Source organism: Acomys russatus, chromosome 16 (genome assembly GCF_903995435.1).
Source record: "Acomys russatus chromosome 16, mAcoRus1.1, whole genome shotgun sequence".
Lineage (NCBI taxonomy): Eukaryota > Metazoa > Chordata > Mammalia > Rodentia > Muridae > Acomys > Acomys russatus.
This window is the reverse complement of record NC_067152.1, coordinates 5598803-5622711: the sequence shown is the minus strand read 5'-3', so window position 1 is coordinate 5622711 and position 23909 is coordinate 5598803. Positions and strand designations below refer to the sequence as shown.

Sequence of the window (23909 nt, the reverse complement as noted above, 5' to 3'; positions counted from 1 at the left end):
ATTTGATGGTCATTTGATTTTTGAATACACAGATTAAGGAAATTGAATGATTGTAGTTCATTGAATGAGTAATTAATCAGATAACTGTACCCAATATTATGATTGGCTGTCAGTCCCATAAATGGTTTCTGGTGCTGTATCCACTGCTGAGAACAACTCTCAGTCCTGTTCTAAGATTTAGTTATTAACTTGGACAAATGCCCTGATGGCACATGGGTATCAATCAGTTTTAAAGGACCCAAGTCTAGGAGAGGTGCCTAAAGCACTGGTGATGAGAGCAAGAACTGAGAGTGGTCAGCGGGACCCTGACCTGGGTGGACGGAGGCAGACAGCTGCAGCTCTTGGGACATCCGCTGCCAAATAGCCAATAATGACAGAAAGCACTTGGTTTAATGTGTATGGACTGAATTGTCAGGAATTCCACAGGACTGTTTGAAACATGAGGAAGGACAGTACAGGAACTTGCATGCAGGCGGTCAGAAGGCTGTGAGACGGAAGGGGATGCTGAGCTGTTAAAGAGGGTGTAACCATAGGGACGGTTCACACAACAAGAGCTTGGAAGCAAAGAGGGTCACCATTCAGAACCCAGGGGATCCATCCCACACTGCCATTCAGACTTCTGAGGAGGGAGCATCATTGTAGTAATTACAGATGTACCTCTATATGAGAAACCAAATTATGCAAACTGTATTGGAACATCTTTTCGACCTTAAAAATGGTTCTGAAAATAAAATATAACAGGATTTTTATTTTATCATGTTGTCCTATGCTGTCACTTCCCCCAGTCTTCAGAACAGCTTTCTACGGATACTCCTGCCTCAGATGGATTAAGTGATCTTTTAGAGTATTCGTAGATATGTAGATGAGAGAGGGAGGGAGGGAGAAAATACATGAGCTCTTTGAGGCAGGGTCTCCCTCAAAGTCACCATTCTCCTGCCTCAGACTCATATTAAATTCTGGGATTACAAGCCAGTGTCACCACATTTGGCTTGAGATAAGATTTCTTTTGAGACCATGGCTGGTGAGCTGGGTGGATGACATTTTCTTTGTGTGTGCTCGTGTCGTCTTTGCACGGAAGCCTTTAGCATGATTATATGGGTTTGATATTGAGTGTTGTAAGATACAAAATATTTGTCATGATCTCTGAAACATTGGAGAATAAGGTTTAGAATTGATTTCTCTTTTTCCCTCCTTTCCCCCCAAATATTGCTTCTTTAGGTCAGTAACAGACCCAAGAGATGGAAAGAGAGTAGCACTCAAAAAGATGCCCAACGTCTTCCAGAATCTGGTCTCTTGCAAAAGAGTCTTCCGGGAATTGAAGATGTTGTGTTTTTTTAAACATGATAATGTAAGTGAAATTGGTGTTTGGGGGAAACTATTTACTAGACCTACATCACCGATTAGTTGAGAACAACAGTGAGTTTAGGGGTGATGGAGTTCAGCTGTAGTTTATGCCGAGCTCTGAAAGCAGCCGCACATCTGTGACACTGCAAAGCCTGTTAGCAGGCTTCATTCCGAACGTTCTTGCTGGAGGGGTGACAACAGATCTGGCTGCTTCTTAGGAGTCTTACATTGTCACCATTGAGATGATTAGTTTACAGCTTCACGTGTGTTAATCACTTCAGTGCCCGTTTTTGCAAAATTTGACATGGAGGTTTGAAAATTATACTCCACAATTATGACTTAGACAAGGCCACAAATTAGAAAACATCACATGAACTTCCAGGATAGCTTGGAATTGAAGCATATACTCTATTTGTTGTTGTTTTTATTTTTTGAGACAGGGCCTCTTTATGTAGCCCTGGCTGGCCTGTAGCTCACTATGTAGAGCCAGTCATTGAAGTCATAGAGGAAGATCCTCCCGCTTCTGCCTCCCAAGAGCTCCCCACACCTGGTTTGGACTGTCTTTTTTTATTCAAAGGCATTTTTGATTCAAATTTTCAGCTATTAAATAAGTTTAAAGGCTCTCCAAAAGGAACATATTTGTGGGGAAAATAGGCTAGAAAGAAACGATAGCCAAGACTGAAAACAAATTAGTGATTGAGCCATGAGCAAATTTAAATGGGCTCTAGATTTACAAACTGACATTAACATTAAGCTAAGCAAAGCAAATATTGGTATTTAGTTGAAGAATAATCCCAATTTCAGAAAAAGCATAATTTATATGGGTAATTTAAGTTAAGGAATCATTGGCCCTTGATTTTAGGTGGTTTGTCCCTATCCTTTAATATTTAGGCTAGGATATAAGAAACCAGTTTCTCCTATGAAGTCAGGATGGTCCTAAGGGTAAGATAGATTGCTGACAGCCATTTAGAGATACAAAGACTCACGTGACAGGCAGAGGCTCATCACACTGTGAGAGACCATGTCTCCTCAGCTAATCCTGAGTTACACATCAGATTCATGTAAAGTTTGCTAGCATTGAACTGTTTTGTGTTCGTGTGAAAAGAACTGCCTCATTCTGCACATAGTACTTAACTATTTTAATTGCTGTAATTAAAACCCTATCAAAAAAGATTTTTTGTGAGTCTGTGTGCTTGATTACACAGAAATCTTAATAACTTCAGCCAAAGTTCCAGTCTCACTTTAAGAAAAAAATTTGCCCCAGCACTTTGGAGGCAGAGGCAGGTGGATCTTTATGAGTTTGAGGCCAGACTGGTCTACAAGTGAGTCCAGGACAGCCAAGGCTACACAGAGAAACCCTGTCTTGATAAAAGAAAGAAAGAAATTTGCTCAAGATTATTTGGTTAAACTAAGACTATGATGGTCACTGTGTGGTTCACTGAAGCTGCTTGGCTTGACTTACTGATTATCCTTCATGAAATTCCTCTTTCTCTCTCTTCCTTCCTGTCTTTGTTTCAAGATAGGGTCTTATTCTAGTATAGGCCAGCTTCAAACTCATGGCAGTCCTCCTGCCTCATCATCTAAGGGCTAGAATTACAGGCATGAATCACATTTTTGTAAATTTTCCCAAAAAGTGTTGCTGGGCAAGATAGGAGTCTATAGCTCGTGGTAGAGCACTTGCCCACACATGCAAGGGCCTAGGTCCAGTCCCCAGCCCTCGGAAAACACTTCCCCGAGTCCCTTCAAACTGCCAAAACTGGTGTGTGTTGAGTAAGATTCAAAATACCATTCAATTTCCTGGTTTTCACTTTATAAATCAAGGTCCGTAGTTTTGGGGAATATGTGTTACAGTGATGTCTAATGCTTACTTAGTCCCTTAGTCCCTAATTTACCTTAGGACCATCAGAGTACAGGCCTGCTACACAATGTTCCTTTCCAGTGAAAGCCTCTGTGGTAAAGAAAGCATTTCTTTCAAAGCAGACTTCAAAAGTTCACTTACTGAAGATCTGACTTTAAAAAAAACAAAACCCCAAAACCAATAGTGGCATGACAAGCTGCTGTTTGCATTTGCTCACACACCATTCCTATAAAATCATTAAATTCCAAAGGCAGCACCAGAGTGTGTGGTGCAAGAAAGGAAGTGGACTGCTGAAGACTGTCCCAATTCAAACCCAGCCAGTTCTGATGGGGCTTGTAAGAGGCAGCCTGAGGTCAGATCTGGGTATGAACTGTGGCTCTGATGCTTTCTAATGACGTATCTTCAGTTTGGGCAAGGTTTAAGCTTTCCTGTTTGCAAAATGAGCATGATAACAATGGAAATAACAGTCTTTGAGTGTTGTAGAAATTAAGCCTTTTCATGATATGGACAAGCATACACAAGTATTTTTTGGAGCTCCTGAGCCCCATCAGAAAATTGCCGGTGACCTCTGTGGATATGCTTGACGTGCAGCACGTGATGGACATAGTAGAGTGTGACAGCACTGCCCTGTTCTCAACTAGTTTCGCCTTTGCTTCAGAGCTGTCTCTAGAGTGCCTCAGGACCAACATACAACATACTTGGTCTATGTAGAATGCCAGACTTCAGAGGCAGCTGGTATTTGATGTAGCTAAGCCATAATTGGTCCTGTGGGAAAGTGCAGTAGCAGGTCACATAGAGGATGCAAAGAGCCTGGGGTGGCGGCACACACCTTTAATCTCAGTACTCAGAATGGAAGAGGCAGCCTATAGTCTGGTAAACAAGTTCTAGACCAGCTATTGCTACGTAGTAAGGCCCTGGCTCAAACAAATAAGCAAGTTTAAACACTGTCATTTTTTGAATGGGGTAAAACCAACTGTTTAATGCATACTGTTGCTGTATGTTGGGAAATATGCTAGATGCTTATGCACACTAATTCATTTACTTCATAAAAATCTTGTGAAGTAGAACTGTTAATCCCCCTTACAGAGAGAACAACGACTTAGTGTTTTCTAAGTTATTTAAGAGATCTGAGTGAAAAAAAAAATATGTCTAGCTACAGAGTCCATTTTCCCTAATTCAGTAAACATTTATCAGGCACATTCTATTTACCTCAGACTCCGTTAGCTTTGGAGTCTCTACCTTGAGGTAATTTAATGGCCTTTTTAATGTGGAAGGTAGTGTGATAAGGTGCTGTGGGAGGCCTGCCTGCGTGGCCACGTGCTTCAGTGTTTCAGTGCAGGATCGTCCATGCGGTGTAAGCAGACAGTCGATTGGACAGCCAAACCTCGAAGCATAAAACAAATTCATAGATCTCACTTCACACTTAGGAATTGGAGTCGCTGGGGTTGAGGCCCAGGTGTTGCTATATTTAAAGCTTCTCAGGTGAATGGAGACGGCCAAGTCCTGTGCTATTAAGGAAAAGTGAAAACCTGTGGTCTTAACAAGCTTAAAGATACGTCTCCTTAAGACCTCTCTTTTGCACTATACATATAAATTGATTGAAGTGAGTTATAGACTCAGCTGTAAAAAATTAAATAACAACTTTTGGAGTAAATACAGGAAACATCTTTGACTTTGAGATAAGCAGATACTACTAAAGCTAAATGTATTATCCCGACATGATAACTCAGCTGTCCTACCCATAATAAGATAGACGCATATATCCAGCAGAAGACTCATGCAAGAATAGTCCTGACATACAATAGCTGTGAATTGCAAATAAGTATGTGGTGGTGTATTTCTTTCATACAAAGGCTTATTCTACAGCATTAAAATGAATGAACTGCTAATTCACATAGCAACAAGGATAAATCTCACAGGCATGTGTGAATGAAAGAAACTGTGTGGACCAGCAAACAAGATACCTCAGTCTGCTATGAAACGTAACAGCCAGACCTCAGTCTCTGGGACCCACATGGAAGGAGAGAAGTGATTCCCACAAGTTGATCTCTGACCCAGCACATGCCACAGCACACATTTACCCCCTCCACATACACACAAAATAAATAAGTGAAAGTATAATTTTTGGGGGCAAGGTGTTTATTTTTATTTTTCGAAACATGGTTTCTTTGTGTAGCCCTGGCTGTCCTGGAACTCTGTAGACCAGGCTGGCCTCGAACTCAAATCCATCTGCCTGCCTCTGCCTCTGGAGTACTGAGATTAAAGGTGTGCACCACCATGCCCAGCTTGAAAGTGTAATTATTAAAATAAAAACAAACCCGTAAAAGCTGTACACAAGGCCCGAGAGAGATGGCTCAGAGGTTAAGAGCTCTTCCAGAGGTTCTGAGTTCAATTCCCGCCAACCACATGATGGAATGAGATCTGGTGCCCTCTTCTAGCCTGCAGGTGTTACATGCAGGTAGAACACTGTATATATAATAAATAAATACATTTTTAAAAGCTGTACGCACAAGAGTATACACTTTTTTTATTTTGTGTGTATAAGGTTGAAGAGTAGGGAGATTGACGTGAGAGCTGTTAAATGACAGGGAGAGGAGGCATTTTCTAAGGTGTTGAAACGCTGTAACTTCTTGATCTGGGCAGCTTTTACATGGCCATCATTGCATAAAATTCATCAAATCTCTTATAGAATTTGTATACTTTATGTTACAAAAATATAGTCTCCCTACTTTAACAGAACACCAGGCATTTTTAATCAGTTACTGTGCTTTACTCTTACCTTTGCATCCTTAGAGAAGAAAAGTAGAGTAGGAACTCTCGTGTGGTGAGTGAGCGGTCAGCTCTGGAGGAGCTGATGCGTGCTGGGCAAGCACTCAACCACAGAACTAAGTGTTTATTTTTTGTCTTATACTTAGACTTAAGATTATTCACCCTGATTATCTCCCTGACAAAAGGACAACCAAAACTAAGCCACATGGTCACTGTGTAAATGCTTTGTTGTGAATCTTCTTACTGGGAGGTTAAAAGCTTAAAACACAGGTTTTCACCAGTTTTTGAGATCATGACCATCATTTTTTTAAAGTAGATAAGTATGGTACAGTTTCTTTTGGTTTGGGCTTCTGTTTTTGTTTTTTGGGTTTTTTCATACAGGGTCTTATTGTGTAGCTCTGGCTGGCCTGGAGCAAGTAGACAGATTGAGCCTTGAATTTAGAGAGATCTGCCTCCTTCTTCCTGAGTGGCACCACACCTGGCTACCTCTTGCTTTTTTTGTTTTTTTGAGTGTTAGGGAGGGTTAGTACTTGGATTCCTTCCAAGGCATCTTTATAAGTGTCTTTCTGTGGCTGGGCGTGGTGGCACACACCTGTAATCCCAGCATTTAGGAGACAGAGGCAGGAGGATCTCTGTGAGTTCAAGGCCAGCCTGGTCAGTGAAGTGAGTCCAGGACAACCAATGCTACACAGAGAAACCTTGTTTTGAAAAACCAGAAAAAAAGAAAAAAAGAAAACCAGTGTCTTTCTGTTTACATCAAAAGGCTAATTTTTATTTCATTTCCCCAAATAACTGTGGGGGTCAAGAGAAACTCATGGCTGCTGAAATAGGAGAGTTGAACATGGAGTTGAGTGTTTGAATGCTCTAGTGTCCCATCTCACTTGTTCATTCACATTGCTTTTGAGATCCTAGGCCCTTTCTGCTGGATCTGAGTACTGCTTTTGTTTGCTAGAAACACTTAGGTTAAAACAAAACAACAGGCAGAATTTAAGCCAGTCAACAGCCAAATGGTGTAGGCCAGTGTCTGACGATGTTTGTAGCTTTTCTCCTGGGCACCTTATCAAATACAGAATAAGAAAGCCTTAAAATAGGGTTGTCACTTCCCACTAGATAACCTCTAATTAGCACAGATAGATTTGAAGTGTAAAATAGCTTTGCCTAACAGACACTGTCACTCTTTGCTTCTGTTTTCCCCCAAGACAGAATGCCTCTTGCTCAGGATAGAGTTGAGAGTCTACAAGATGTCTAGTGACATGCTGATGTCTAACCACTTTCCTCAGGCTTCAGACAGACGTGGGGCGCGCGCGTGTGTGTGTGTGTGTGTGTGTGTGTGTGTGTGTGTGTGCGCGCGCGCGCGCTCGCGCGCGTGCACCACAAGTAGGGAAGTTACACAAATATGCTACACTGGCTAATTAAAGATTTTTAAAATTAATTTATTCAGATTACATCTCAATTGTTATCTCCTCTCTTGGTACCTTCCCATTCCTCCCTCCCTCTTTCACCCTATTCCCCCTCCCTAGATCTGTGACAGAAGGGGACCTCCTCCCCCACCATATGGTCACAGCCTGTCAAGGCTCATCCTGGTAGCCTGCTTATCCTTCCTCTGAGTGCCACCAGGCCTCCACCAAGGGGAAGTGGTCAAGTAGGGGGCACCAGAGACCAGAGTTCATGTCATAGTCAGTTCCCACTCTCCACACAGCTGTGGAGAATGTCCTGTCCATTGGCTAGATCTGATTAAGGACTAATTGAAGATTTTAAAATGCACAAAAATGAGGTAATTGTTTTCATATGACAACAATTTACTTTGAAGAAACTAAAAAATATTTTCTGTTTATTAAATTCTAAGTGTAAATGTTTTAATTTAAAAGGAAATGTACATAATCCTTACAGAAACATTCAAACCTCTGTATTTAACTGGCTTCAACCTGAGGGAAGGCTTTTTTATTAAAGAAAGTTTTAATTGAAAACAAGCTTTTTGTTTTGGTGTGTTTTTTGGTTTTTTGTTTGTTTGGTTTGGTTTTTTTGAGACAGGGTTTCTCTGTGTAGTACTAGTGTTCCTATAACTCCCTCTGTAGAGCAGGCTGGCCTTAAACTCACAGAGATCCACCTGCCTCTGCCTCCCAAGTGCTGGGATTAAAGGCATGAGCCATCACCACCCAGCTTGAAAACAAATTTTTCAAAACAGAGCCTCACTGTGCATCCCTGGCTGGCCTTGAACCCCCTGTATGAACCAGGCTGGCCTCATACTCACAGAGATCCAGCTGCTTCTGCCTCCTGAGCGTGGGATTAAAGGTGTGTGCCACCTAGCTGGCAACAAATCTTAATTTAATATTTTAAAATAGGCTGAAGAGATGGCTCAGCTGCTCTTACAGAGGACCCAGGTTCAATTCACAGCACCAACATGGCAGCTCACAACTGTCTGTTACTCCAATTCCAATTTGATACCCTCACAACATGCATGCAAACAAAACACCAGTATACATAAAGTAAAAATAAATGATTTAAAAATAAGTAAAACTGCAAAGTGAAGAGCATATGATTGAAAAAAGAGCAAGCTTTAAAGTGAACAAGGTTTCTTGCACAAGTAAATTACAAAAGGAAAGAAATGGGATAGGAGAGAAATCTTTTATTAAAGTTTAAAAGTGAGGGGCTTGAGATGGCTCAGAGGTTAAGAGCACTGGCTACTCTGTCAAAAGTCCTGAGTTCAATTCCCAGCAACCACATGGTGGCTCACAGCCATCTATAATGAGATCTGGTGCCCTCATCTAGCATGTAGGCAGAATACTGTATACATAATAAATAAATAAAACTTTAAAAAGAATTAAAAATGATAGAGGTATTAGTCAAATCTTTGTTTAAGTTTCTTTTGTTTGTGTTTTGATTATTGTAGTGTGTGTGTGTGTCTGTGTGTGTGTGTGTGTGTGTGTCTGTGTCTGTGTGTGTCTGTGAGTCTGTGTGTGTTTAAGACAGTGTCTCACAGAAGGACTCAGTGGCAAGCACCTTTAATCCCAACAGCCTGGAGGCAGAGGTGGTGGATCTCTGGTGAGTTTGAGACAGTATCTCACACCATAGGCCAAACTGACCTGATAGTTGGTTTGTAGCACAGTCTCACCCCTATCGATGGCAGTTCTCCTGCCTCAGCCTCCCAAGTGCTGGAATTAGAGACATGAGCTTCTGCACCCAAGTATACTGTTAGTCTTTTTCTGATTTAGACAGTACACTTTTTATTTAAGTAAAAAAATTGCCCAGGCAGTGCTGTCACATGCTTTTAATCCCAGCATTAGGGAGTCAGAGGCAGGCATCTCTGAGTTCAAGGCCAGCTTGGTCTACAGAATGAGTTCTAGGACAGCCAGGACTACACAGAGAAGCCTTGTCTTAGAAGGAAGGAAGGAAGTTGGGAATTTGAGTACTAGATAATTGTTAGTGCTAAAAAGACATTGTGGGGCTATCAAGATGGCTCAGTGGGTAAAGATTCTTATTGCCAAACTTGATGATCTTGAGTTCATTCCCAGGGATCCACATGATAGAAGGTGACCAAAAGTTGTCCTCTGACCTCTGCATGCATTCCTGGCCCATGTGCACATACACAATAAGTACATTTTTAAAATGTTTTTTAAAAAATTATGCAGTAAAAATAAGTTAAGCAAACTTAAATATTTTAAGTTCTTCTCATGTGAGTGGAACACGTGCATAAGGCCTTAGGTTGTATCCCCAGCGTGGTAATGAGTAAGTAGCTAGATGAGTAAAAATTGAACAATCAAATATTTGCATCATGCAATTAGTTTTTATTTGCTAGAAATAGTGATGTATAGCCGGTGCTTCAAATGTAGGGGTGTGGGAGCTCCAAATGAGATGAAAGTGAGCTTCTCCGTGACTGCGACCAGGTACTGACCACATGGATATTCTTTTTGCCTACTTTATAGTTTTCAAATTCTCTAGAAAAGAAAGTAATTTTTTTTTAACTATGGTAAACCTAGTGTGGTGGTGTATATCTTTAGTCCCAATACTCAGGAAACAGAGGTGTGCAGATCTCTGCATAGCAAGTTCCAAGCCATCCAGGGCTATGCAGTGAGGCTCTGTGTGTGTGTTGGGAGTGGGGGTGGCAGGGTAGCAGAAGCTTGTACTTGTAGCACACTGTTTCTTGCTTGTCTCTTTTTGTCCTTTGAGCTCAGCATTTCTCCTTAGCAAATTAGGTGTGATGTTATAACCAGGACTTATGGCATAGCTAGACAGCATTGGGAGCAAATGTGCATATTACTTTCTGTTGGCTTATAAAGTGCTGAAATTTCAGGTGCCTAATGTCCGTTTCCCTCCTTCAGTAATTTCTTTTCTTGTACTTTGAATAAAATCCATCATATCTAATGTAACTACGGAGATTGGGAGTAAAGTATTCTCTGCCTTCCAGTGGGCTTTATCCCACTCTGCTTTCCTCTGACCCCACTGTGCTCCATAATGGAGCACTTTTCCTGTTTCTACAAGCTGCCTCTGCACTGTCACATTGCCAGTCTTCGAGCGGTGTTGCTTCTCGGAAGTGTTTTCCTCCGCCCTCCTTACATTTTTCCTGCACAGTAATAGGGGGCACGATTTTGTATTGTGCAAGTGTTGGTGTCGTATGTACCTCTCCTCCGGTCAAGGAAGCAGGGAGCTGTTTTGTTCATATGTGCAACCTAAAAGCCTACCCTGGCGTCTGACAGGTGGAAGGCAGTGAACTTTGGCTGGAGAGAGGAGCAGAAGCATGGAGGGTAGAGCTGGTCTTCATGCCCCTGCGGCAGCTACGATGCTCTTTCAGCACTCTGCTGAGCAGCACTTGGTCGGCTGTGATGTAACCCATTTCAGCTCAGGGGGAACTGTCTCTTAGGTGGAAAGTCTAGGAAACCATCTTAAGGGCTAATTTTTTACTAATAGCGGCTCATTTCAGTAGCCAGTTGTTCTCGGCCTTAAGTCATTAGTTAACAGCATTTGCTTGCATTGGTGTCACACTTCGGTTTCCTTCTCGTTCTCTAAATTTGACTTTTTTTTTTTTTTCCCCTTCCTTTTCTCAGGTACTCTCTGCCCTTGACATTCTCCAACCTCCACACATTGACTATTTTGAAGAAATGTATCCTAACCGGGCAATGTGAAAGAAGGGGACATTTAAGACTGTTGTTTTTTTTACTACCTTCTGGGGGTTCATGTCATGAATTACATTGTCTCATCCTTGCGGAAGTGGTTGAGTACCTGAAAGCCAGGTAATTTTGAAATCTCAAGTATGGAGTGGAGCTCACTGCTATCAGATGCTGTGTGTGGCGATGCAGAGGGAGGGATATCTGGGCAGATCTCTGTCTCCATGCAGTTTTGTGAGCAACATGGTCACTATCTCATTCTGCAGATAACCAGAGAGGCAGCCATGTTGTATGGGATACCCGTGGAATGGGTAGCTTTGCCATATCCAGCACCTGTCTGTCAAGAGGATAATCTTGTCCTTGCTTTTAATACTTAGGGTGGGGTGAAGTTATTAAATGTGCTCCTGGGGGGGGGGCTGTGGTAGCCATGGTGGCAGTACTAGCTGTTACTTCTTTAGATGGCAAATGCACTAAGTTCTTTACACATATTTACTTAATTCTTAGTAATAAACTGCTGTGTGAGGTACTGTATTTATTCTCATTTTACAGATGAGTAAATTGAGAAACAAAAAAGGTAAGAAACTTTAGAGCTAGTAAGAGTTGGGATTGATGTTTATTCGGTCTGGCTTGAAAGTACCGTGTTCTCAACTCTTGCCCATATGACTCTCTCCCTTCTCCATGAGTGTTTTCTGAAGATTGCTTGTTAGGTACAGAGTGATAACCAGCAGTAAAATAATACACGTACCAGCTCCGGAGGCTGCACAAAGACAGCGAGGCATAGACAAGGCCGCCTGACGGTGGGCGGCGGGTTAGCACCAGTTGCCTAGAGAAGCTGATGGAGGAGAGCCCAGTCCCTCCTTAGGTGCTCCCTGACTGTATGGGTTATTAAAAACAAGGGGGTTTGTGGACACTTTAGGCCTGTTACTCAGAACAAAAGTCAGTTATCTGTTACTTTTCTGATTCAGCACCGAAACAAATGAAAATCTCCCCTCTTACACAGGGCGCAGCAGCACGTGATTCCATCCTTGGCAGTTGTCTTTCATAATGCCGTTAGAAACGGGAACAATGAAATGCTTCCCACGGAGAGAGCAGTAAAAGCTGGCGTGGGAACGAGGCACCTTATAAAGTGATAGGCTTGGCAGAGGTCAGATGGCCAGGAAGTTTCAGTCTGATAAACCAAACTCTTAAGTGCTGTAATCTCTGGCAAAGTTTTAACCCATGAATCATTTATGAAACTGATCCTTTGCTGCAGTACAACTTGTGCACTTGCGCTGCCTCAGCAGTGCACATCCTAAAGAAAGGACTGTCTCTTGTCCAGCTCCTAGTTGATAAGAGAGTCTTTGCACACCTGATACTTGGGGCCATGTCACATGCTCTTTTTTCCAAAAACATAAAATTGGCCCAGTGTGGTAGCACACATCCACAATCCCAGCAACTCAGGAGCCTGAGGCAGGATCTTGAGTTAATGGCCAGCCTGGACCACATCCTGAATTCAGAGCCAGCCTAAGAGATTATATCTTGGATGGATGGATGGATGGATGGGTGGAAGGAAAGAAACAGAGGGAAAAAGTTCCCAAAGTGTCCGAAAGTAGAAGAATTGGCAAAGTACTTTCTCACGTCAGTTTACTGCTCAGGCACAGGCATTAATTCCTGTTCCGTAAAGATGGTGTGGGGAATGGAAACTGCCAGTGGGAGTGAACAGCACGTCTTTCATTCTGCAGAATGAGATGTGCTTGGCCAGGACCTACCTTCTTTAACCTTTCAGTGGGTGAGAAGGAAATCCACATATTATAAGGCGTTTTTGTCAGTTGGAGGTACTATTCCTTCCTCTTTGGAAATGAACTTATTGAAACCAAAACTTATATCAGAATGTCCTGTCTTGGACACATATTTTACTATATTATAGTTTGTATCAGAGGTTCCCAAGAGTAGATTCAGGATTGGTGAACTCCCTGGAAGAACTCGGAGGACTCAGGAAAATGATTATTGTCCTGCTTACAGTTTATTTTAGCAAAAGACGACAATAAAATTAGCAAAGGAGAAGGTTTATCAGGCAGGTGAGCGGCTCCATTTGTGCTCTTTTAGTAGAACCATGAGGACTTGGTTTAGTTGTCCCAGCTACAGTGTAAAACAACACAGGCAAGTCATACCAACCAGGGGGGCTCCTCTGAGCCTTGCTGTTCAGACTACATAGCACGGAGCTACCCATGTACTAGCCTTCATCTCTACCTTTCTTGCCCTCCGCTGCTAGCGGGCAAAAGAATACAGCACAACCCCAAGTCCCTGGGCATTCAGTAACCGGTGGTCACTAGGAGTCATAAAGTAAGTACTACTTAGTGTGCCAGAGTCAGAACCCCCAAGGGTAAGTGGGACCAGTATCAGACAGGTACTCCAGTGGCTCAGAGGAAATTTCCCAGACTTTGCCTGGGAAAGCAGTGCTTTCCTTATACGAAGGACCACACCTTTGACTGTCATACAGTTGTAAAGTTTGCTTAGGAAGGCATGGTTAGCATGGAATACAGGGCACTAAAAGATTTGTGCTGTAGAACCCGACAGATGAAAGTGAAGGAAACACCTTGGCTGCAGTCTGCTCTGCCTTTGTGCACTCTTTTAATATTCTAAAATGAGTTACCTACTTTTTGTTTTTCTGTAATGTCAATGAATTCATTATGACCAAAGCCAAAAGAAAATTTTTTTGTCTTTGTTTTCTCTTCAATTGGGTAATAAGAAAACTTATTACCTAAAACACAGATATATTAAAGATTAATAAGGTCTCAAGTTACCATATGAATTGAATATATCACTTGCTTCTGCTGGCAGTTCCTTCTCTGGTATCTCAGAAACATGTACACACGCTATTACACATGTTTTTAGACAATGGGTTGTTTTTCTCTTTCAGAGGGTTGCTATGTCATTGTGGATTTTAGAGTGGGTAATATTTTGGCTTTTAAATACAGTTGGCCCTCTTTGCTTTTTGTGTTCCACAACTAAAACTCAACTACCTACAGATGGAAATATTCATGAAAAGAATGTTCATCAGTAATGAATGTGCACAAATTCCTCTCCTTATCATTTTTCCTAAACAGTGTAACAACTGTTTATATAAGTTTGCATGTTGTATTAGGTGTAATTCATCTAGAAATTACTTAAAGTAATAGAGGAGCTGGCAACACCCACCAGTGCTTGAAACATTTATCTAGCATGGGCAAGGATCTCGGTTTAGTACCCCCTGCCCTGAGGAAAAAAGCGGATTGGAGATTCTGTGTAGGTTACTTAAACCGTGTATTTGAGGGATTTTGGTATCTAATAAGGGGCCTGGAAACAAGCTCATGCAGGTACTGAGACTGAGACCGCTGCACGTGGCCATGGCATAGTACTGTTAGAAACTGTGTTTGAGACTTGTTTTAGACAAGTTCTAAATATATTGCTGTACATAATGGATTTGTTTGTTTGCTGGGTATTTAATTGAAGACATCCATACTTAGAGTCAAATCAGTCTCTCTCTTCCCCTTCCCTGTCTTTCTGTCCATGTCTCTCTCTCATCCTCCTCACCCGTACCTCTGTTTATGTGCCCTCATGTATTGCCCAAGGCGTGAGGGTAAGGAAGCATCCTCCACCTTACATAATTCACCACATGGCTACACCTTTTTTTAAGAGAAGGAAAGTTACAACATTATGTTATATAATTCAGTTTAAACACACAAACATTTTAAAACCAGGTGGTAGGGGACTGGAGCAGTGGCTCAGCAGTTAAGAGCACTTACTGCTCTTCAGAAGACCTGGGCTCAGATCCCAGCACACACGTTAAATGACCCACACAGACACACATACAGACACAGGGCTAAAAATCATAAGATAAACCTTTACAGCCAGAACCTGGATTGAAACCTAGTTCAAAGCTGGCTGTAGTAGCAGATTCCTGTAATCCTAGCACTTGGAAGGGGAAGGGTGCAGGATCAGGAGTTCAAAGCCAGCCTTCATTACATGAGACCCTATCTCAAATCTCCCACTCTCTTCCCCCCAAATTCCTTGTTGAATAGTTAATATCATGTTTCACAAACATTTTTGTGTAATTAGGTTACAGGATCAATACATAGCTTTGTGTCTATTTCCCCCAGACTAATAAAAATGATTATATTAATGCCTTATAGGAATTTTGCTTAGATTTTTTAAAAATAGAAATTATTTCTTCAAGCAGTTAAAAATAGGTCAGCATGTAGATTATAACCATGTGCACGCCTATCTGGAGAAGGCAGCAGATGCAGGAGTAGGAAGTCCCACCGAAACCTGCTGTACCTTTCAGTGTGAGAGTGGGTGTGAGCACACACATGCCGTGCTGCACACATGGAGGTTAGAAACAAGTTGCAAGAATCAATTCCCTGCTTCCACATGTGGACTCCAGGGATGTGACTCAGGTTGTCAGGCTTAGCAGCAGATGCTGTCTCACCTGCACCACAGTTTTTTTTGGGTGTGGTTTGGTTTGGTTTGGTTTGGTTTTAGTTTTCTGTTTGGTTTTGGTTTTGGTTTTTGGTTTTTCGAGACAGGGTTTCTCTGTGTAGCCTTGGCTGTCCTGGACTCGCTTTGTAGACCAGGCTGGCCTCGAACTCACAGCGATCCACCTGTCTCTGCCTCCCAAGTGCTGGGATTAAAGGCGTGCACCACCACCGCCCAGCCACAGTTTTTAACAGAAAGTTTAAGTCTAAGAGTGTATTATTTGACTTTCTGAAAGATTATGTGTTCTTCTAAACTAGTGAGTTATCGTTGAATGGATTACATTTTTCATTTTGTACTTTTGAGTTTCTGTTAGAAAATCTGTATGAAAATAGTTTGCAACTTAATTACATTTGGCTACCGAAATTAAACCCAGAGAAACAGTTCTAATTGTTTGACCAGGAAGCACTATTTTCTTCAGTCAGGATTCTGCATTCTATGCAGTGCACATAAACACGCCCCTTACAAAGTGCCGGATGCTAACAGGATTGGAAATTAATACTAGTTTTTTGGGAGAAAGGCTTATTCTTAGCTTGAGCTGTGATCTTGGTGTTTTGTGGAGAAGGGCCGACTGATATGGTGCAGGTCTGTGCTCGAAGCACCTCTGGCCTTAGCTTGTTGGAAATGAGACGTCTGCCGCAGTGACCTTGCACCCTTGCTGTAGCCTGTCCTGGGTCTCACTTTCGTGTCATTGATGTCGTACTTTCACCTTCAGAAGTGTCCCTAATTGGGTAATAGGTTTGCTTGGTTTCTGTGGCTGATTTTTGTCTGTATTTTGAGACAGGATTGCACTGTGTAGCATAAGCTGGGCTGTGTGTGCCACTGTGGCCAGCTTTTGGACTTTGGGCTTGGGTATTGCCAGAGTGTTTAATGATAGTGGTTTTGGCCCATTAAAACCTCTTCTGCTGAGAGACAGCTCGGTAACCTTTAGAGAATCCAGGAGCCGATGCAGAGAGAAAAAGCAACAAATGAGGTGCATGGGTAATTATACTCTTCTACACGCCAGCAGTGGTGCCACGGACCAGAAGTCCACCCCAAGAATCTTAAAGAGACATTAAGAATTTCTTAGCTGGGCACAGTGGTACACATCTTTAATCCCAGCACCCAGGGAGGCTGAGGCAGGTGGATCTCTGAGTTCAAGGCCGGCCTGGTCTACAAAGTGAGTCCAGGACAGCCAGGGAGGGCTACACAGAGAGACCCTGTCTCGAAAATCTAAAAAACAGGAAGACAACTGCCTGTTGATATGTCCTGTGAGCATAAGTATCGTTACCCTTATTTGCGGTAATTTTTGTCTAGTTTTTCAGTACTGTGTTCCTGTCCCTTAGACATAATAGGTACAGAATAAAAAAAATTTTTTTAAATAACAGAGTAAAAGGGTCTCTGACTTACAAATCTTATGATACAGTATAAAGTCTGATCATAAAGATGATTATAATATAGATTGGCTGCAAAGCATTATGATGCCTTGTTTGTGTGGTTTGGGTTTTCAAGATAAGGTTTCTTTGTGTAGCCTTAGCTGTCCTGAAACTCACTGTGTAGACCAGGCTGACCTTGAACTCATAGAGATTCCCCTGCCTCTGCCTTCCAAGTGCCGGGATTAAAGGAGTATGCCACCATCATCAGGCATATGATAATTTTAAGACAGAGGATGGGACTGATCGTGCATGCCTGTAGTCCGAGCAGCTGGGAGGCAGAGGAACAAGGATCTAGAATTCAAGGCTAACCGCAGCCTCTTGACTCTCGAGGAACAAGCAGGTATAGTGAGGACGCTGGAGGTCTGAGTTTTACTGTTCCTGTTTTAATTTTGCAGGCTGGACTACTTGAAGAATATTTGGTGACTTAAAACAAAAGTTTCACTTATATAGAGTCACCAAGCATAGCCCTTTACCTCTGAAGTATAGGACAGAAATCGAGGCAACACCAAGAAGAATTTAGCAGAGCAACCAAGGGATAGCAGGATCCTCGACTAATGATCATTTTGTCTGTGTCTGGTCTGCCTTGTCTATTCATTCAGCCAACAGCTGTTATGTGCTGACTCTGATTTCTGTGAATATAGGTTTTAACAGGAAATTTAATGTGTCCTAAACACTTTACTCCTATCTTCATTTTAAGATGAAGATACTTGGGTCTGGAGAGATGGCTCAGTGCAGAGGACCCAGGCTTGATCTCTAGAATCACATGACAACTCACAAGTGTCTGCTAACTCCATTTCCAGTGGGTCCAGTGTCGTCTTCTAGCCTCCCTGGGCACCAGTACACACGTTGTACACATACGTGTACATATATTTTTTAAGTTAAAAAAGAAATAAGATAGAAGGCTGGAGAGATGGCTCAGAGGTTAAGAGCACTGGCTGCTCTTCCAGAGCTCCTGAGTTCAATTCCCAGCAACGACATGGTGGCTCACAGCCATCTATAATGTGATCTCGTGTCCTATTCTGGCTTGCAGGTGTACATACAGGCAGAGCACTGTATTTAAAAAATGAATGAAAGAAAGAAAGAAAGAGCTAATGGATGTGAAAGGATATGCCAAAGGAAAATCGACAAGTGATCTTAGACTTTAAAGAGGGAGAGGAGAGCTGGTATTGCTTCAGACAGGAAAAACAGGTGTCTCAGATCCTCATCAGAGGCTAGGAAGAGTTTGGATAAGCGGTGCTGAAGAAGGTGGAGTAACAGAAGCAAACTTTGGTCTTTGGCTAGAGATTAGCATGCAGTTTCATCATAATGTAGACTGCAGTAAATGCTGTCAAGTCTATTGGACAGAATGACATTGTAAACTAAATTATCCGGACACAAAAGTAAAACTTTTAGACCTGTTGTTTGCTCAGACTAATTTGAGGTCTTTTTTGCTTTGGGAGAATGGGTTTATACTTGTTAACTGTGGTCTGGTCTGGGCCTAGCTTGAATGTTTCCAGGTTCTTAGTCTCCTTCTAAAGAACTGAAAATAAAGGCTCACACTGATGAGCAGACAAGGCAAGAGTACTTGGAGTGGGAGTACAGTGGTAATACAGATTAGAGAGGCACATACAACAGGCCATATGTAGGAACGTTCTCAAGGGTCACACAGACGGTCCAGCCCCTTTTCATTGGGTTGCTAAGGGGTGTGGGTTGGGTGGTTCTCTTGATTTATAGATTAAAGGTACACGGTTTGCCTTACTTGCGTGCACCCAGATTAGCCATACCCAGATACATTGAAAATATATCTGAATAGGAATTGTCTACTTTTGATTGTTGTTAAAGGTAGAGATACTTGCACTGTTGTTCAAAGAGATGTGTATACGTAGTCCTATTCAGGAACAAGGCTGAGAGAGTTCTGATGTAGCTGGGGTCGTGTTTGGAGATGGGGCTGTAGGCATAGTCTGTACAGATGAAAGAGTTCAGGTTAGAAGAGGGAGGAGGAATATTTATGGCCAAAACCAAACATGGTACCAAGTTACTCAATTATTCCCTACACTTGCCTTCCTCATATCTGTTGTATTGGGAATATATTCTGCAGTTTGTCGACTGATATGCATTGATATAATTGAAGGTACTGACTTTCTGTAAATGAAAACTATAGAGCAAAAATGTTCCCTGTGTAGATAGAAGCTCATCTAAAAAAAAAAAACCAAAAAACAAACAAACAAAAACCCCACCTGTTTTTAGGTGGTTAGATTTAAAAACAGATCTCATGTGGCTCAGGCTAGCCTCCACTTCTCAGTTGCTGGGATACAGGCATGCCCTCCCACTCTGCAGTGCTGGGATCAAACGCATGGCTTCTTGTAAACTAGACAAGCATTCTGCCTAGCTGCGTCTACAGCTCTTAAAATTGTTACATTTGTTTAAAAAACAAAACAAAACTTACAGTTTCTGTGGCTTCTCAGATTGATTGTTTTTTTGTTTTGTTTTGTTTTGTTTTTGTTTTGTTTTGGGTTTTGTTCTGTTTTGGTTTGGTTTTTTGTTTTTCTAGACAGGGTTTCTTTGTCCTGGACTTACTTTGTAGACCATATTTGCCCTCGACTCATGACGATCCTCCTGCCTCTGCCTCCCTGAGCACTGGCATTACAGATGTGCTCCACCAAGCCCAGCTTTGGTTGGGTGGGTTTTTGAGAAAGGGTCTCAGTCTAGCCCAGGTTGTCCTAGAACTTCTTCTATAACCCAGGCTGACCTCAGTTTTTCTTGGCTCTTGGCCTCTGGGGTTTGTATGCATATGTGTTTGGTTTTGAAGGTCGCTATTAATGATCATCAGGCTCCACCATCCACAGCTGACGGACATAGAGCTGCTTCTGTCTTCAAAGCCGAAGTTTAAAATAACACCTCTTTGTTTGGCATGCTTTTCTTGTTTTGTTTTTGTTTTATTTTGATTCTGATCCTCCTGCCTCCACCTCCCGAATGATGAAATGTTGTGCAGTGCCAGAGACTGAACCAGAGTGCTGTGCAAGCCGAGTGAGCATTGCAGCAACTGGGCCCATCCCAGCCGTCTTGTCCCATGATCTGCTTGTAGTTGCAGTGACAGACTCAGCCAACAACCTTCTGGGCAGTGACAAGCTACAGGTGACAGCTTCCCACCTTGCTTACTGTTTTTCTGGTGGTGGAATTGATTTTTAGTCAGTTTTTTTTTTCCAGTTATTTATTTTTAAAGGGTACATGTGTATCTACCAGAGGTCAGGGGTGCCCAGTCCTTCTGGAGCTGGGGTTCCAGTAGCGAGCCACCTGCTGCGGGTGCTGGGAACTGAATTTGGGTCCTATACAAGAGGAGTATGTGTTCTTAGGCAACAAGCCGTCTCTCCAGCCCCTATGATTTTAAGTCGTTTTTAAAAATTGAAATTGAGGTAGTTTTAATTTTTAACATTCTATACAATAAGTTAGTTGGCTTTAAGGGGGAAAGGAATTCGCCTTTGCCTGGAAAAGGGATGCCATTTAAACACTTGAACAGAATGACCTTTATCCCATTGATTTCTGTAGCGAGGCGCGGGCATGCTTCAGAAAAGGTCAGTGGTTTAATTGAAGCACACACCGATTGTTCTCTGCCTGCAAAGGCACCGAGCCTTTTTTTTTTTTTTTTCCCCCTTTCAGGGATGATGATGAGATTTAGTGCTGACCATTTGTTAAAAAGAGAGCATAGCTTGCTAGCTCTGGCATGTTGCTGGGTTTTTGTTTTTTTGTTTTTTGTTTTTTGTTTTTCTTCAGAAAGCATTATTTGAAATGACAGCATCCACAAACCAGAGTCTCCTTGTCCATATATTTAATGCTTTCACTTTCATTTCAGATGAAATCTAGATTGAAATCTCTTTTTCTGTGGACTTGATTTGAAAAGGAGGGGGAAGTAAAGAATTCATTAAGTCTCATATATTTATAGCTGGAATTTTCTTTCAACTAGGAATGGCAGGAGTTTAGAATTCATATTTGAAATTGATTAGAGCATGCTTTAACTGTCATTCTTGTATAAGAGAATCTGGCTGGAGGGTTTAATAACTATAGTATGCAAATCAAGAATTTACTGTGTCCTTTAGAAATGTCACTTGACTCGTATTTGTTCCAACATGTATCGCATTGACATAAAGACTATTTAAAGGTGCTTGTGCCAGGCCTGACAACTTCAGTCTGATCCCCAGAGCCCCTGTAGTGGAAAGAGAGAACTGACTCCCCAAAATTGTCCTCACTGATATAGGCAAGCTGTGGTGCGTGCACTCATACACAGACACTCTTAAAAAATGACCTCTTAAAAACATTTAAAACTGGGTTTAATCGTAGGACCTAGGAGCCAGAAACAGGCAGATCTGTGTGAGTTTAGAGGAAGACTTTTTTTTTTTTTTTTTAAGGCAGAATTGCCCCCCCCCCCCCCGTTTTTTTGAGACAGGGTTTCTCTGTGTAGCCTTGGCTGTCCTGGAGTAGCTTTGTAGACCAGGCTGGCCTCGAACTTGCAGTGATCCACCTGCCTCTGCCTCCTGAGTGCTGGGACTAAAGGCTGCGCCACCACCGCCTGGCTGAAGGCAGAATTGTTATGTATTCCAGGCTAGCCTCAAACTTGGAGGATTTCCTGCCTCAGCCTCCTCAGTTCTGGCAATGTATACATGACTGCTATGAAGAATCTTTTAAAAGGGAGAAAAAAATAATTGTAGACTCTCATAGTATGAAGCCTACTTAATATTTAACATTCTAAGATCTCTTTTAAATTTTGTTTTAGTGTTGGTTTATGTCCATTACAATTTGGAAATAGATTGATCTGTTTCCATTATTTAATATCAATAAATAAGAGGGTGTTGTGCACGCCTTTATCCTAGCACTCAGGAGGCAGAGGCAGGCGGATCTCTGCGAGTTTGAGGCCAGCCTGGTCTACAAAGTGAGTCCAGGACAGCCAAGGCTACACAGAGAAACCCTATCTAGAAAAACAAAACAAATAGAAACTCAATAAAAAGTGATTAGGATTAAGGTTAGCTCTTCATAGCTTTCTTTTTCACATTCATTCTACAGGAAATAGTTTGATCCAATGGGTTCTCTACTTTCTCAATCGCATTCTCAGTTTTGTTCTATAAAAGTATCTTTGTGTGTAACACTGTGTAACTCAGTCAGGTAGGAAAGCCAGCATGCTCTACTTTTGAATTCTAGATAATGAGTTTTTTTAATCCAACAGGTATTTAAATTTTTTTTTTTTAATGGAACTTTACTGTGTAGCCCTAACTGTCCTGGAACTCAGTATGTAGACCAGACTGGCTTCAGACTCAGATCCACCTGCTGCTGCCTCCCAAATGGTGGATTAAGGACGTGCACCACCATGCCCAGCTAGGTCAACTGTATGGACTATATCACAACTTCTTGTGTGCTCAGCTTGAACTGCTTCAGTGGCCAGCCCTGTTAAAGGGTTTGCGGAGCCATGTTTTGTTTGGACGTATTTGCATAATATTGTAACAAGTGTAGGAGAAGCAGTTCTAATAGTTTATAAACTTACACACTTCTCATTCTCTTGTGTTATAATAAATTGTTTTGTTCCCTTTTTGGGTTTTGTTGTTGTTATTGTTGTTTTCTTTAATTCTCTATGTATGTCGTTAGTGCGTGTGAAAGCTAGGAGTTAATGTCAGGGGTTTTGTTTTGTCTGGGTTGGGGGGGGTTGTTCTTTGTGTGTGTTTGTGTGTGTGTGTGTCTGTCTGTCTGTGTGTGTGTGTATGTCTGTGTGTGTGTGTGTGTGTGTGTGTGTGTGTGTGTGTGTGTGTGTGTTGGTGTTGGTTTTTCTGTTTTGTTTTGTTTTGTTTGGCTTTTTGAGACAGGATGTCTCTTGTGTATGCTTGGCTGTCCTGGAACTTGCCTTGGAGACCAGGCTGGCCTCAAACTCACAGAGGTCCTCCTGCCCCATCTCCTGAGTTCTGGGATTAAAGGCGTGTGCCACTGTGCCCCGCTCCACCTAGTTTTAAAGATTTCTTTATTTGTTATTTCTACAGTATTCTGCCTGCATGTGTGTCACTCAGCCGTTAAAAGGCTAGGCTCAGAATCCACCTAGTTTTTTTAAAGACCAAGTGTCTCATTGCATCTGGAGCTCACTGACTAACAGCACCTCCCAGGGATCCTCCTGTTTCTGCGTTGCATGCCACAATGTGCGGCCTTTCTGTGGCTGGGGTCTGAACTCAGGCCCCTGTGCATACACATCAAGCGCTAGCCACCCCCTCCCTGCCCTGGGGCATTTTTATCTTTTCTCTTTATTCTAAGATGGGCTGCAAGACTAGACCTGAACTCATGGCAGTCCTCCTCCTCCTCCCACCTCCCTAATACATGTGTCCATGAGTGGCCAGAGTATTCTGATACCAGACTTTGCAGTCAGGTGACCCCCTTTCTTGTGAGCACACAGGTGTGGTGGCTCCTCCAGTAGGTGTTCTTGGTATTAGAATATTAACGGCGTCCGAGTCCCTTCCTTCCCTGCTACCTGCCACTCTGCCTTCCCTTGTTAGTTCTAGCACTTGACAGTAGATGTCTGGGTTTAGGAACTATCATATTATAAAACAGGAACAAGAGGTGGGTGTCAGCATGTCTCGGATCCCAGCACTTGGGAGACGACACAGGCAGGAGGATCAGGATCAGGAGGCCAGATTGAGTTTCATGAAACTCTGTCTCAACACCCCCCAAAAATGTGTGTGTGTGTGTGTATAAAACAGGGATAAAACCTCCATCCTGCGTTTGTTTCAAAATCCTTATGATTAATTCAGAATCATGCTAGCCTGAGGTCAAAGAAGGAAAGTCTACTGTAGTGACAGAAACTATGACATTCTGAAGTTGACACCTAAGTTTGAATATATTAGCTTTACCTCTTACTACTAGTGTGATCTTGGGCATGTTTCATAATCTTTCGGTGTCTAGGTTTCCTCATTAATAAAATTTAAA

At 42.2% G+C, this 23909-nt stretch overlaps 1 protein-coding gene across 1 annotated transcript in view; it reads left to right on the top strand.

The window, feature by feature from the left end:
* Positions 1-23909, top strand: part of Nlk (nemo like kinase) — a 122834-nt gene that overhangs the window by 64896 nt on the left and 34029 nt on the right. Inside the window, exons 2-3 of the mRNA XM_051158059.1 lie at positions 1219-1348; positions 11014-11069. Coding sequence (XP_051014016.1) covers positions 1219-1348; positions 11014-11069 — 186 coding nt within the window. The remainder of the gene's footprint in view (positions 1-1218; positions 1349-11013; positions 11070-23909) is intronic.